The 14,070-nt window shown below is 44.0% G+C and overlaps 3 protein-coding genes across 5 annotated transcripts; 2 read left to right on the forward strand and 1 right to left on the reverse strand.

The window, feature by feature from the left end:
• Positions 1-1,117: 1,117 nt before the first annotated feature.
• Positions 1,118-2,879, reverse strand: ebi3 (Epstein-Barr virus induced 3). Of its 3 annotated transcripts, none has more exons than XM_023973397.2 (5): positions 2,694-2,879; positions 2,345-2,462; positions 1,938-2,164; positions 1,612-1,778; positions 1,118-1,448 (listed from the first exon to the last, which is right to left on the reverse strand). In XM_023973397.2, the coding sequence occupies exons 1-5, from the start codon at positions 2,824-2,826 to the stop codon at positions 1,299-1,301; spliced, it is 795 nt and encodes a 264-aa protein (XP_023829165.1). In that variant the 5' UTR covers positions 2,827-2,879; the 3' UTR covers positions 1,118-1,298. The 3 variants fall into 3 exon arrangements, with proteins under 3 accessions (XP_023829165.1, XP_023829167.1, XP_023829166.1); XM_023973399.3 differs by having other exon boundaries at positions 1,632-1,778; positions 2,694-2,878; XM_023973398.2 differs by having other exon boundaries at positions 1,938-2,186; positions 2,694-2,831.
• A 1,493-nt stretch (positions 2,880-4,372) lies between these two features.
• Positions 4,373-8,066, forward strand: yju2 (YJU2 splicing factor homolog). Its single transcript, XM_023973252.2, has 8 exons — positions 4,373-4,513; positions 4,965-5,065; positions 5,652-5,796; positions 5,910-6,044; positions 6,160-6,341; positions 6,453-6,600; positions 6,672-6,843; positions 7,530-8,066. Exons 1-8 carry the CDS (start codon positions 4,490-4,492, stop codon positions 7,652-7,654), a joined length of 1,032 nt encoding a protein of 343 aa, XP_023829020.1. The 5' UTR covers positions 4,373-4,489; the 3' UTR covers positions 7,655-8,066.
• A 3,635-nt stretch (positions 8,067-11,701) lies between these two features.
• On the forward strand, positions 11,702-14,068 carry LOC111953913 (SH2 domain-containing adapter protein D; the record flags this gene model as incomplete). Its single annotated transcript, XM_024134630.2, has 5 exons — positions 11,702-12,058; positions 12,846-13,092; positions 13,301-13,402; positions 13,537-13,789; positions 13,914-14,068. Coding segments are annotated over exons 2-5 (753 nt in total), but the record flags the coding sequence as incomplete, so codon positions are not given.
• Between the last annotated feature and the right edge of the window lie 2 nt (positions 14,069-14,070).

Raw genomic sequence — 14,070 nt, forward strand, 5'->3', positions numbered from 1 at the left:
GACCCACTATTTGGGAACCCTGGTCTGCAGGGGAGGGGGGGGGGGGCTTACCGTTAAAGACTATAGACTGACATTGTTGTCTGTAACAGTGTGGAGATCTGTCTTTAATATAAGTAGGGTCAGGAGTTTTTCCTGATCATAGGCTCTGCCCAGGAAAACTCTCTGACCTAATGCTAATGTATTTTTCTACGAATTGTACTATCATATTTAAACTATTATGTTTTGTTATAAGTTATGTTTGGTTACTGATAATGTTATTGACTTAATTATGAATTATGTTTGGTTTGAAAGAGTTTGGAAGTCATTCTATTCACACACACTCGCACACACCCCAGACACATACCCCAGACACACAGCTGTGTTCCTCTATGCACTTATAGCCTGTCATGTTTATGTTACTGATGTTACACTGGGGGAACAGGAATGATGTTCTCTATATGTAATCTATACATGACTCCATTAACCAGTTTATACATGACTGGTCTTACAACCAATGACTCCTGTGCCCTGTTTTATTCTAAAAGTACTTTGTAACAGAACATTTACGAGTCCAATTTTCATGTTCACTACAGTGGCAAGCTTGTGTCGATCACTAATCGGTAGCACCCGACTTCTGTTTACTCAGCATGTTTAGGGTCAACGCCCGTGTTGTTTGTCTGATTTTGATGACATGGCTGCAGGGTCCGTTACTGCGCGTGCGGTGTTTGCCTGTTAATAATTAACCCGTGTTTGTTGGTCAGGGCTCTGCTCACAGTCTTTAGTTACCTCTCTCTGCCTCCACACCCTTTATGTAAAGATACCCTCTACAGTAACTTAAAGCTAACTCAGCAAGTTGACATCATTATGCACTGCGGGTTTGATTTCTGCTTACAGAAACAGCAGCAATGCAAATTAGGGAGAGACAATAGTGGCAGTCTTGGTAATTCTGAATTCTGTTGTTGTTTATGTATGTATGTTAGAGCAGGAAGTTTCCCCAATATGTGCATGATATCTATTGCTGAGTCTCTCTTTGAAGGGTCAGATTGAAATACCTCCTGCATCACAGTGTGTACCATTCTGAGTTAAATACCACTGTGTTGTTTTAATGAGCACATTTAGCACAATGTTGGAAACATGCTTTACAAATAAAGTGTTTTTATTATCATTGTTAAGCCAAGTTGTGGTTTACAAATGCGGTTGATCTATGGGTGTGACCTGTGTTGATCTATGTGTGGGATCGCTGTGTGTGTGTGTATGTGTATGTGTGTGTACACATGCGCATATATGCCTGTGTTATCTCAGTGTGTATGTGTGTGTGTTCAGTGTGCAGGTATAGTGACAGTAATAGGTAGGCTCCAATCACTGCTCTGTCCCAGCCCCATCAGTTCCATGGAACACACCTGAACTAGATAAGACCTCTCAGGAGACAGCCCTGGTAGAACTTTCTTGGTGTCCTCAAACGGATCCAACTACAGAGACAAAGGGAGACAGAGAGATAGAGACAGTGGGGGGGGGGGGGGGTAAGAGAGGGGGGAGAGGAAAGAGAGATTGAGAGAGAGGAGGGAGGAAAGAGAGAGTGAGAAAAGGAGATAAAGAGAGGGTCGCACAGACACAATAAGAGTCTGCACTCACAGTGATCTCATGTGGGGTACCCTTGTTGTCCCAGTGGTATCTGACTTGGTACTTCAGGGGGAAGAGGGTGCGGTCAGACCAGGAAGGGGGAGGGGCCCACTTCACCACAAGCCTCAGCTTCCCGGGAACGACTTGCACAGTCACATTCACAGGGGGGTCCGGCTTCACTACACACACACACACACACACACACACACACACACACACACACACACACACACACACACACACACACACACACACACACACACACACAGGTTCACAATGATTCTGCTACTACTATTCCAATAGGTGGGAGAGACAGAGACAGAGAGACAGGTTCTTACCAATGTCCTCTACAGTGAAGGCCTGTAGGTGGGAGGCGCTGCCCATACGGTTGACTCCTGTGATGTTGAGCTTGTAAGACGTGTAGAGCTTTAAACCCTTTAGGACACAGAGCCACCTCGCCCCTGGAGAGGAGCCATTCACCCCAGGGAGAGAGGACTCTGGGCTGGGGAGAGGATGCACGGAGGTAGGGTAGGGATGGCACTGCTGGATCTCTCCGCCTTTCATACTAGGACATACGGAGTGATTAACTGAGAAAGGGGGATGTTTTGAGCATCTATAAGCTTCTCTCTCAAACTCTTTCTCTCACACACACACACACACACACACACACACACACACNCACACACACACACACACACACACACACACACACACACACACACACACACACAAACAAACAGTTTACCTGTAGGTGGCGCTGTACTGTATGGGAAGCTGGGTCTGTGGAGGCTCAGGCCATGAGCAGAGGGCTTTGAAGGGGTAACTGGGAGACCAGCAACGTACCTCTGGAGGGGAGGGGGGGTCTGCCAGTGGCATAGGATACACACACTCAGAACTCACCCCTCAAATACACTCAGGGGAGAGGGAGAAAGCAGTGCAAGGGGAAAGTAGGAAATAGGGGTGGAGAGGGGAGGGGGCGAGACAGAGACAGAGAAAGGAAAGAAACAGGGGATGTGGAGATGGAAGGAAAGGAGAGAAGAGAGCTATCTTTAAGTATTCCAGACAGGTCCTCATTTCTGAGAATGCAGTCTCACCCATTTCTGCTCTGTTCTCTCCTGATGGAACCGTCGGAACCGTCCCATCGCTGCTGAGTACACCGCTGAGAAGAGTCACCACAGCACACACACACAGCCAGAACAGAACACACACACAATGCTGGACGTACATTCCTCTTATGTTAAGAACAGACAGGCTACAGTGACTGACTGACTAACTAATATTCTAATATTGACTGTTCTGCAAAGCTGCCCACAATCCAAAGTCTCCTCTCATCGGCTGGATTCCAAATAAAGTCCTTACCCCCTAGCTAACAGTGCCTACCCCTAGGTTGATTTGATAGTGTGCAACACTAGGGTTGTAAAACTACAGGTAATTTACCAAAGTTAACGGAATGTTAACATGGAAATCGATGTTAACTTTGGTAATTCATACTTTTACAAACGTACTCATGTAAAATATGAATTAGTTCTTTATTATCCATTAATTTCTAGGTTAGAACAGGGCTCTCCAACCCTGTTACTGGAGAGCTACCGTCATGTAGGTTTTCACTCCAACCCCTCTTGTAACTAACCTGATTCAGTTTATCAACCAACTAATTATTAGAATCAGGTCCATATGGTTCAAGAGAAAATGACATAATTAATGAGAAAAACATTTTCATCTACAATGACATATGTATGTAAAATGTATATGTAAAATGTATAGGTAAAATGTATGTATATGTAGCAAAAAAAGCTGTAAAAAAAATATATATATATTTGTCCTCCGAAGGGGTAAAAAAAAAAATCTAAATAAACAATGACATAGTTTGCAATTAACTCTTCAACTGCCACCAGTTTGGCCAAAATATTTACTTTTAGATTGTGAAAAATTCATGCTGAACCTCTCATATTGGGGCTCCCAAGTGGCGCAGCGGTCTAAGGCACTGCATCTCAGTGCTTGAACCTGAGTTTGATTCCAGGCTGTATCACAACCGGCCCGTGATTGAGAGTCCCATAGGGTGGTGCACAATTGGCCCAACGTCTGGGTTTTGTCAGTGTAGGCCGTCATTGTAAATAAGAATTTGTTCATAACTGACTTGCCTAGTTAAATAAAAAAATGTTTAACAAAATTGACCAAGCATATGATGTTAAATACAGGAAATTAATTTTATTGCTGTGAAAAAAACACTGTTTCAGTTGCTCATAAGCTTTAATGTTATATAATATGAGATCTCATACTGAGGAGACTGAGGAGACATCCTAAAGTTATCACAGGAAATAAAGGCCTTATCACAATGAGCCATTTAAAAGATCTTCAGGTCTGTTTTTATTCACTGCTATAAACACCATGTATATTGAAGCAATCCTCGCTAATGAGCCACCTTACAATTCCCAAAAAGTAGGTTAACCCTGTTGGAAAGATGCAAGTCCCGTTCCCTCAGTTCACAAAAAAACATGTATGTTTTTTAATGGGTGTCATTCTGAAATCCTTTCTTGTGATGGCAAATTTAATCCATAATTTATAATATTGCTGTGATGCAGATCCATGTTGACACTCTATTCCTTAGATACTGTGGTAGGGACTCAACCCCACTTTCATGGACACAATCATTGTTTTGAATTAAAATATAAATCATAAAACGATATTTATATATTTAGTCATATTAAATACGTGCTTTTCTACAAGAGCGACTTTTATTGTGAAGACTGGACCTAGACTGGAACCGGAAGTTATTTTCTGTCCTTCTCAAACTTCGCATTAACAGCAAGCTAGCGATCTGTTTAGCTAACATCATCACAGTTTATCCTTCCATTTCGTCGCTAAAGTTAGCTTTTATTTCCAATTAAGAATGTCAGAAAGAAAAGTGTTAAACGTAAGTACAATTCTTGTTTACTATGTCTTGATTTCTTCTCGATTCGCTGAACGGGCAGTTGTTTAGTGAATGCAATGTTTGCTAGCTAGCAGCAAGCGGCGTGTTAGCCAGGCTTGGCCATTGAAGCAAAAACTGTTCTATGCTTATCATGACACCTAGTTACATAATAGTAGTAGTTAGCTCAATACGCTTAGCTAGCTATATAGCTAGTAGTCGTACTCATTGTAGCTAACTAACTAGCTATGTTTCCTGTCTATCTTTGCTTATGAGGATATACTGATTAGAGTAGGCTCTCACTGTAAACTTTGAATGTTTTCATCTCTTTATGTGAATTGTGTTTGTCTAATTATTCTATGTTTTACTCTCATTGTAACTAATGACTGATAAAGGCAATGTGAATCAGATATTTTGCAGTTAAATTACACTGCTGACTGTGCTCGCTCTCCTGTAGAAATACTACCCGCCAGACTTCGACCCGGCTAAAATACCCAAACTTAAGCTCCCTAAAGACCGGCAGTATGTGGTCCGGCTGATGGCTCCCTTCAACATGAGGTATGTCAACAGTCTACAACCCTGCCCAGAAACAGCTACCATGAGGTGTGAGTGAATGAATGCGTGTGTGTGCTCTGACCCTTTCCCTGCGTGTGTGTGCTCTGACCCTGTCCTGGCGTGTGTGTGCTCTGACACTGTCCCTGCGTGTGTGTGCTCTGACCCTTTCCCTGCGTGTGTGTGCCCTGACCCTGTCCCTGCGTGTGTGTGCCCTGACCCTGTCCCTGCGTGTGTGTGCTCTGACCCTGTCCTGCGTGTGTGGTGCTCTGACCCTGTCCCTGCGTGTGTGTGCCTGACCTGCCTGCGTGTGTGTGCCCTGTCCCTGCGTGTGTGTGCCCTGGGACCCTGTCCTGCGTTGTGTTGCCCTGACCCTGTCCCTGCGTGTGTGTGCCCTGACCCTGTCCCTGCGTGTGTGTGCCCTTGACCTGTCCTGGCGTGTGTGTGCCCTGACCCTGGTCCCTGCGTGTGTGTGCTCTGACCCTGTCCCTGCGTGTGTGTGCTCTGACCCTGTCCCTGCGTGTGTGTGCTCTGACCCTGTCCCTGCGTGGTTTGTGTGCTCTGACCCTGTCCCTGCGTGTGTGCCTTGCAGGTGTAAGACTTGTGGGGAGTACATTTACAAGGGGAAGAAGTTCAACGCCCGTAAGGAGACTGTGATGAATGAGCTCTACATGGGACTGCCCATCTTCCGCTTCTACATCAAGTGTACAAGATGCCTGGCTGAGATCACCTTTAAGGTAAATCTGTTTCTGCGTGTGTGTACTCACCCAGTGTGTGTCTGTAGACTGATCCATAAAATATAAACTACGTCTTAGAACGTGTGTGTATTCACCCAGTGTGTTGTCTACAGACTGATCCGGAGAACACAGACTATGCCATGGAACACGGWGCCACAAGGAACTTCCAGGCGGAGAAACTTCTAGAGGAGGAAGAGAAGAAGATAACTAAGGACAGGGAGGAGGAAGAGTTGAACAACCCTATGAAGGTASACCTCTAGAAACAGTGCTGGAGAACCTGACAGACTGATGATATGTTCTCTACCAGGTTTCTGGAGAACAGTACTGATGTTGTGTTGAAGAGCCGTACTGATGATGTTCTAGGTGTTGGAGAACCGTACACGGGACTCTAAGATGGAGATGGAGGTTCTGGAGAATCTTCAGGAGCTCAAGGAGTTGAACCAGAGACAGGCTTCGGTGGACTTCGAAGGAATGCTGGGAACATACAAAGAGCTGGAGCAGAGGACCAAAGAGCAGGAGAAGGAGGAGGACGAGAGGGAGACGCGGTGAGTACAGACAGAGAGGGAGAGGTTGATGAGAATAAAGAGGGAAATTGTTAAGCAATTTTTTTTGAGAAATGGTGCAAGTATAACAAAATGGTTGTGTATGTGTTACAGGGAGATGCTAGAGAGAGCTCTAGTGAAGAGGTTAAGAGACTCCGACTCTGACTCTGACCAGGAGAGCGAGAGCAGCAGCAGACCAAAGAAACCCAGCACAGACAGACCTACTGACATCCTCACCACAGACAGACTCACTGACCCACAGGTAACACACACAGGCCTCACAATACATGTTAACCAACATGCCTACTTATGTCCTGTGTGTTGTTTCTGCAGGGCCTGTCAGTGGGGGGGGTGAAGAAGGCTAAGGTGGAGAGCTGGGAGAGAAGTGTGGGGGGGCTGGGAGGTGGAGGGGTACTGGGAACACTGGTGGTGAGGAAGAAACCAGCGACCTCTGTTCCCAAACCTGGTACCACAGTAACTCCTGCAGGCTCTAACACACAGACAGGTGAGCTATGGAGGCTTTGACAGAAGCTGCAATATCGAAATGACTTCGTATACACTGGGGTGATTTCCTGTTCTGCAGGCACCTAGCTGAACTAGTGTGCTTACATATTCCTTTAAAATACTTTTGCTTGAAAAACGAGAAAAAAACAGTAATAGTACTTTGTGCATTTTGAGACATTGTAGCCAGTGTACACTTCCTCAAAATAGAACTCAAGAAATCTGGCATACTTTTTTAAAATTATTGTTATTTTTAAAACTTTTTTTCTCCTCAATTTCGTGATATCCAATTGGTAGTTAGTCTTGTCCCATCGCTGCAGCTCCCGTATGGACTTGGGAGAGGCGAAGGTCGAGAGTCATGCGTCCTCAGAAACACGACCCCGCCAAGCCGCACTGCTTCTTGACACACTGCTCGCTTAACCCGGAAATCCAGCCGCACCAATGTGTCGGAGGAAACACCGTACAGCTGGCGACCAAAGTAATTTTGCCAAGGAGATCTTAGTCGTGCAATTTTACATCTAACTAAGATGTTTGGTGCAGTATTTCTCAATGAAAAAATGCGCAGTAAAAAAGGAGTCGTCTCTCGTTGAACGACAACAAAGACTTTATTGAAGAATCTCTACTGTTGACCAATCACTGACGAAGGACATAGACTTTGTCATTCTAACCTCAGTACTTCCTGCTTTGCAGTTTCAAAGGCAGCTGCTACTGTACCGACGGAGGCTACTAAGCCAATCACAGCACAGAATGGGTCGTTGTCGCTCAGCCTCCTGGGGGTGTATTCCGACAGTGATGACAGCAACAACAGTGAATGAGAGAAAGGCTGGCGATGCTTTGGCTAATCAAAATGCTCAGTCAGTGTCTGAACTTTGTGATATGGAAATATGTTGATATGTTGTTGGGCAATTCACCTCTTCCACACAACCCAGAACAGTTTTGGATTTTCAAGATCACAACACAAGGATGGTTATTAGGTGTAAGAAAGGGGTAAGCAATTTGATGCCTGTGATGATTTAAAACTACTGTATTTGTTTCAGGGTATATAGGAGAGTTAAAGGGCTGAATTGTATCATTCTGCTTTGTGACCCCTACCCCAATGTAATTCGTTTTCACCTGTGATTTTAGAAAATATATTTTGAAATGTCCATCTACCAACTACCCTCCTCCAACTTTGTAAAGGTGTAAGTCATGTTTTGGCTTTTCATTAAATACTTATTTTCCTCTAAATCAGTGGTTCTCCAAATGTTTTCTTGCACTGTGGCACATTCTAAACTATTTTCTCTTGTGCCCTACCCAATCAGATTTTTTTTTTTTTTGGAATACAATGTCTGAGTTTTCTGGAGTCATAAAAATGTACTTTAGGTCCAAGCTAAGTGTTTTTTTAAAGTTGTGTGTTATAGGGCAGGGGTCTGAACTGGCCCTGGAGAGACACTGGGTGTGGAGGTTGTAAATGTAGGCCTGTGTTGCAGATAAACAATTGTATTTCTATTGAACCTTTATTTATCAAGCCAAGTCAGTTAAATAACAAATTATTATCTACAAAGACAGCCTAGGAACAGAATGACAGGTTTTTCACCTTGTCAGCTCGGGTATTCGATCTTGCAACCTTTCGGTTACTGGCCCAACGCTCTAACCACTAGGCTACCTGCCACAGAGTTTACTTGATAACTTCATCTACACACGACTTTACCCAGAGACTTCAATTCTCTGCTGTAGTAGGCTGCTTTTGTGAGTTTAGAACATGAAATCAATGTGACAGAAGCAGATAACTTCCTAAAATGCTCCTTGACTGAACTTAATTATCACACTAAATTGGTTACTAAACAGGCACTGGTGTGAACTTGACTCAACAACAATCAAGTGATTGTAACAATGGCAAAAAAAAAAAAAAAAAGAAGCTGTTCCCTCTCGCACACAGTTCCGTCATACTCCCCACGTGTCCTGGGGAACTAGTAAATTCAGATGTCCATTTTCTCTTCCACCTCATCTGGCATGGAAAAGGAAATTTGGCCCCTGTCTCCAATGCTGTACAGCACGTCAACTCTCTGCCTGCACATTCATTGTGACACGCTTGCATCGTGCCGTGGCTCTGTTGAAGCGGATGTGGTTGGGGCGGTTCAAATGTACTGCTGGCTACTAATGCGAATAAAAGATGAAACTATCAATGCCAGATCAACATTGCCATCTGCCGGTATGGTAGGGTACATTTCCAAAAGGGGCTTGGCATGCTCTTTATTTGAGCTGCTGAGCTCTCCTGGCAGGCTGGCACGTGGAGTTTTTGTTTATTCCTAAAAACACTATTTTTTTAAAGTGAATAGAAAATATATAAATTTAGCAAAAATATTCAGACAGCCTGCGGTAAATAGTATAAATGTAAGCCAAAGTTTTGGGGGGGGTTTTGTCAGTAAGAAAAAGATTAAATGTTGGCCCATTCATTCTCAGTTTCGCTCACACGTCACTGTGGTAAAGATCTCTGAGCCCGAGCCTCACACTGATTGTCATGATGAAGATGATTCTGGTCCAGTAGGAGTGACATTTTTGGAGAAAGTGGACCCATATGTGGTTTCTGGTTGGGTGAAAATGGAATTGGGTACTGCTGAATCAGTGAAGGTAACCCAAAGTGGACTTGTGATTATTTTTTTTGTTTCTTCCACCCAGAGGGAGCTGGGAACAAGACCTGTTACTTGCTTTGCTCTAAGAAACAGGGTGCCGTTGAAAGGAGTGGTTACTGGGATAAGGGTGGAGGTGGAGCAACTGTAATAGATGATTCCCGGTGTCTGTGACACCTGCCGTTTGGTGCAGCGGTGGTGAGCATGGTGAAACAGAAGAGTCACTGTCTGTCCTTTTTAGTTTTAATTCTGAGTCGTTACCCAACAAAGTCATGTTAGGCTATATCAGTTATCCCGTAAGAGCTTTTGTGCCGAATCCACTACGGTGTTTCAGGTGCCAAGCTTTTGGTCATGTTGCAGCAGTGTGTAGAAGGGAGATACCTATATGTGAGAAGTGTGCAGGAGGGCATGGGACAAAGGATTTTGTAGCATCGATATAGCAGTATGTGTTAACTGTAGGGTAGCCCTTGGTCATGACTATGAGTTCCATTACATTACACATAAGTCATTGGACGAAGGAGTCTTCTGTAGGGGGGAGTTTTGTTAAGAACTGCAACGCTCGGTCAACATTAACACGCATCGCTTGTGGTATGGTTTTGGAAGCATAAGGACCTTATCTTTCATATAAAAAAACAAGCAGTTTAATTGATACACAACTTTATAGGGTTACGGTTCCCACATGGTCATATTTCCATGTTACAGCTCTTGTTTACGGAAAACAGACAGATGACAGAGTGGACTACCTGTGCTAATTAGCTATTTGTGTCTCCGAACACCTGTGTGTCAACAGAAGACAGACGTCACAAATGTGTTTTCACTGAAAATTATTGTCAGCTGCAACTGTGTTTAAAGAAACTGCTTTTAAACACAGCAAGGTGACCAGGGACAATGGTATGGTTCAACAGTACAAATACGGCCTACGCCCTTAGGGTTCTTGGAACTCAAAATGGCCTATCAAAAGGTCCTTCCAAGAACCCCATAGGGGGTCGGGTTCATGGTGGAACCTCCTTACTTGGTGGGGGTTCTTGCAGGTTTTTCCCTTGTATGATCTAAATTGATATTGTTTTGTGATGATACCATCTATCTTTACATATTTGTGCAAATCTTTCTAAAACAGAAAATGGACACAATTCAATGGATATCAATCAACAAAGAGGTAAGAATATGTAGGCTATACGAATATGCTGAATGTAAAATAAAAGAACTTTTGATAATGCTTTTCATACACATAACTTGTCTATAATGTAGAGGCTTATGGGATATTCATTGAAGAGGTAAGGGGGGGGGGGATGGTAAATGTGATCTGCATAACAATCCAATACCAATTGACATACCTTTGTATACCTCCTCGTCTGTATACCTACAGACACCAAAGTGAGCATTTCACCGTACCCCGCAATTGCAAATGCAACCCTGTGTGTGTGACTAATAAAATCATCTAATCTAACTGGTTAACACAGTGGACAGTAAGTGTATATTTTGCATTTGTGATATTATTTTGAGGTAATTTGAAAGTAGAGGGATTTATGTTTCTAGAACAATACTGCAATTGCGAATCGATTCATGTTTAGATGGGGTATTTGTCTGTTTTGGTTTCCAGAGCCAATTCACCAATTAAACAGAAAATGTAAGGTCCTTGGACTAATGAGTAACGTTAGGCTCCTTTAGTCCAAATTAGGGCTAACTGTAGGGGTGCTCATGTTACTGGGGATCAGAAGTGTCCAGTGCCAGAGAGGCAGGTTGAAGTTGCCATGGTCAGAGTTGTACAGAAGGTGTCGTATGCTGAGGCAGTGAAGAAAGTAGAGGAAGATGTGTCAAGGGTAAGGGATCCTAAGAGGCTCCAGGTGAGTTGTAGAATTTTGCCAGTACAGAGTGATAGGCCTACAAATGCAATGTGCTTCAGTAAGGTTGGCTTTTTAGTGTTTATTGCTATGGTTGTCAACTGTCCTGCAGGAATATAATGTAAAATCACAGAAAATAGGTGTTGTGGTGGCAGCTGCAGAGAAGTACTTGGGTTTACGAGATTTTACTGAAGAAGAGGGTGTGTTGAATGGTAGTGTCCCGTCCTCCCTGGCCATCTGCCTGGGATAGGATCAGATAGGTTCAAAATAGTGAAATGGGTTTTTAATGAGTGAAGGGGGGGTTGGTTGGCAATACTTTTTTGTAACGCAAAGTATAATGGATTTATACTCCAGTCCATTTGGTGGCGGTAATAGGCCATTAATATTGGATGCCAACCGTCGTTAAACCCCACCGAATAATACTTTCTTGTAGCTAGCTAACCCTTCTTATTATAGCTCAGTGAGATAACCATTTCGGACTAAAATAGTCGAAATAGTTAGCTAGATAGAAATTGTAACGTTAGCCAACTAGCTAGCTAGCTTGTTAACTGAAATAATATTATACAAAATGCATTTAATCTTTGTTTTAAACTGACTGACGTAGCGTAGTTAATTTACGTTGGTGGCAGGCAAACTTGTTTTCTTCAGCTCAAACCGAGGGAAGTTAACAAGCTAACGTTAGCTAGCTACAATTACATTTTTGTGAATTCATGGGGGGTGGACACAATTAAATACGTCATTGGCTAACGGCCCCGATTTCCATCAAAACGTAAGTATTGACAGTGTATCGTTTTTATATTATGCAAATATAAGCTGCATAGCTAACGTTAGCTAGTTAACGTTATGTCTTCAATGTTGCACCAAACATGACTAGCTAGCTAACAACTGCTGATTATAGCTAGCCAGCCAATAGCCAAACATTCGTAGGTAGATCCCTGACTAGCTTGTCTGTCACTTTCCAGATTCAAACGAAATATAGCCTTCTTGTAAATAGAAGGATCTGGAAATACAGTACTATATCTAGCCGGCTAACAAAAAGTTACTGCTCTCTCAAACGTTAGTTTGATTAATGCATTCCAGTTCGGCTACCTAGCTTTATCTAGCTCCGATCCTCTTGTCACAAACCAAAGGTTACATAGGTAGCTAGTGTGATTGAAATATTCCTTTATTTTGCTCAATATGTTATATATATATGGGCCTTTAAACAACTAGGGCCCAGAGTTTTTCCTGCTCAGGTCTATCATGCCAGTCTTTCCTCCTCCTTTCAGGCCCACTGCCCATACCAATCAAGTTATGTCATTAGTTACATTAGAACCTTAATATTCCTCTTAGATAAATTGTCTGACCTACCCTGATCACTTACATTGTCCAATGACTGACTGCCAGACCCAGTGTTTTATTCCCATATTCCCTCACACACCCAGTCTGATGAGCATCCACTGAATGCCAGTGTGTTGTTTTTACTGATTCCATTGTCACGGTATGCACATTACTGGAAGTGTTGACAGTGTTAGTTAGATATGATGTAATATTCTGCTTTATTCTCCTTCCCTCAGACCCATGGCAAAGTGGTTGAAGGACTACTTGAACTTCGGCAGCCGTCGTGACGCCCCCCAGCTTCCGCGTCCTGACTACACAGAGAGTGAGATCCTGAGGGCCTACAGAGCCCAGAAAGACCTGGACTTTGAAGACCCCTACCAGAGCGCAGAGAAACCACAAAATGGCTGCTACGGTGGCTGTAGGGGGACAGTAAGCCTGCATGCGTTTCCCGCCTTCGCTTCTGTCCTTCCCAACAATGCAGAGGTGGGCAATGTTATATCTTATAGGGCATGAACATGTTGTGTTATGACCATGTTATTACAGCAGAGGCGGCTGGTTGGCGGAGATATAGGAGGACTGACTCAATGTAATTGCTGGAATGCGATGACTCTAACAGTATCAAACACATGGCTTTACAGGTGTTATGACCATGTTATTACAGGTCTTTTAAGGTTGTTATAATGTATTCCAGGTGAAGGTGGTGTCTCCCAAACACAGGCTGATCAAGGTGGACTCTCAGGAGTTCAGTCGCAATAAGGTCCCCCTCAGCCCCGTCACCATCCACCAAGAACCGGTATGGAATGACAGTTGTTGTTTTTGTTGTTGATCTTCTCGGTKTTTCATGTTCTTTGTATCCACATGATTCTCCTCATTTATGGCTTTGACTTTTTCCTCACTATCCCACCCACCCTCCATCACTCTCTCCAGGTGCTTCCCTCTGCTCCTACAGCAGTAGGGGACTCCGACACCGACTACTCAGACCCGTTTGATGCCAGACCAGTTCCTCGGCTTAGAGCAGATTGGGAGCCTAACCCTAACCCACACCTTACCTTGGGCCTCAGCCCCATCACCAGTCCTACCCTGGTAGCCTTCAGCCCTAACCCTATCCTAGGTCTCAGTCTCCGTCCAGGGCACAGCAGCAGCTACATGGAACCCTTTGAAGCCCAGAGGGTCATCACAGGTCGGCTTCTTTTTTGCTGTTGCCTACACACACACACCTTGGACTTCACGCCTGGCTGTCTAAAATGACTGACCTACTGCTGAGATGCATAGACTTATAGTTAATTTATTGATTGTGTGTGTAGAGCTCCAACAGGGCCCAGAGCAGGGCCGGCCAGGAGTGGGCAGTGGAAGGTCAGGGGTTGGGATCGGAGATCAACTCTATGATGACCCCTACGATGGGACTCGACATCGCCACCGGGGGGCGCCACCGCAGCAGCAGGGGAGAGAGTTCCTCAGGGA

This window comes from Salvelinus sp. IW2-2015, linkage group LG27 (genome assembly GCF_002910315.2).
Source record: "Salvelinus sp. IW2-2015 linkage group LG27, ASM291031v2, whole genome shotgun sequence".
In the NCBI taxonomy this organism is placed as follows: Eukaryota; Metazoa; Chordata; class Actinopteri; order Salmoniformes; family Salmonidae; genus Salvelinus; species Salvelinus sp. IW2-2015.

What these genes read in the sequence shown, in the direction of transcription:
- ebi3 (XM_023973397.2), bottom strand. Translation starts at nt 2,826, where the DNA reads ATGTACGTCCAGCATTGTGTGTGTGTTCTGTTCTGGCTGTGTGTGTGT. An exon ending in CAGTACAGCGCCACCTACAG is followed by an intron (nt 2,165 to 2,344) that starts GTAAACTGTTTG and finishes CGTATGTCCTAG; the next exon opens with TATGAAAGGCGGAGAGATCC. An exon ending in CTTCACTGTAGAGGACATTG is followed by an intron (nt 1,779 to 1,937) that starts GTAAGAACCTGT and finishes GTGTGTGTGTAG; the next exon opens with TGAAGCCGGACCCCCCTGTG.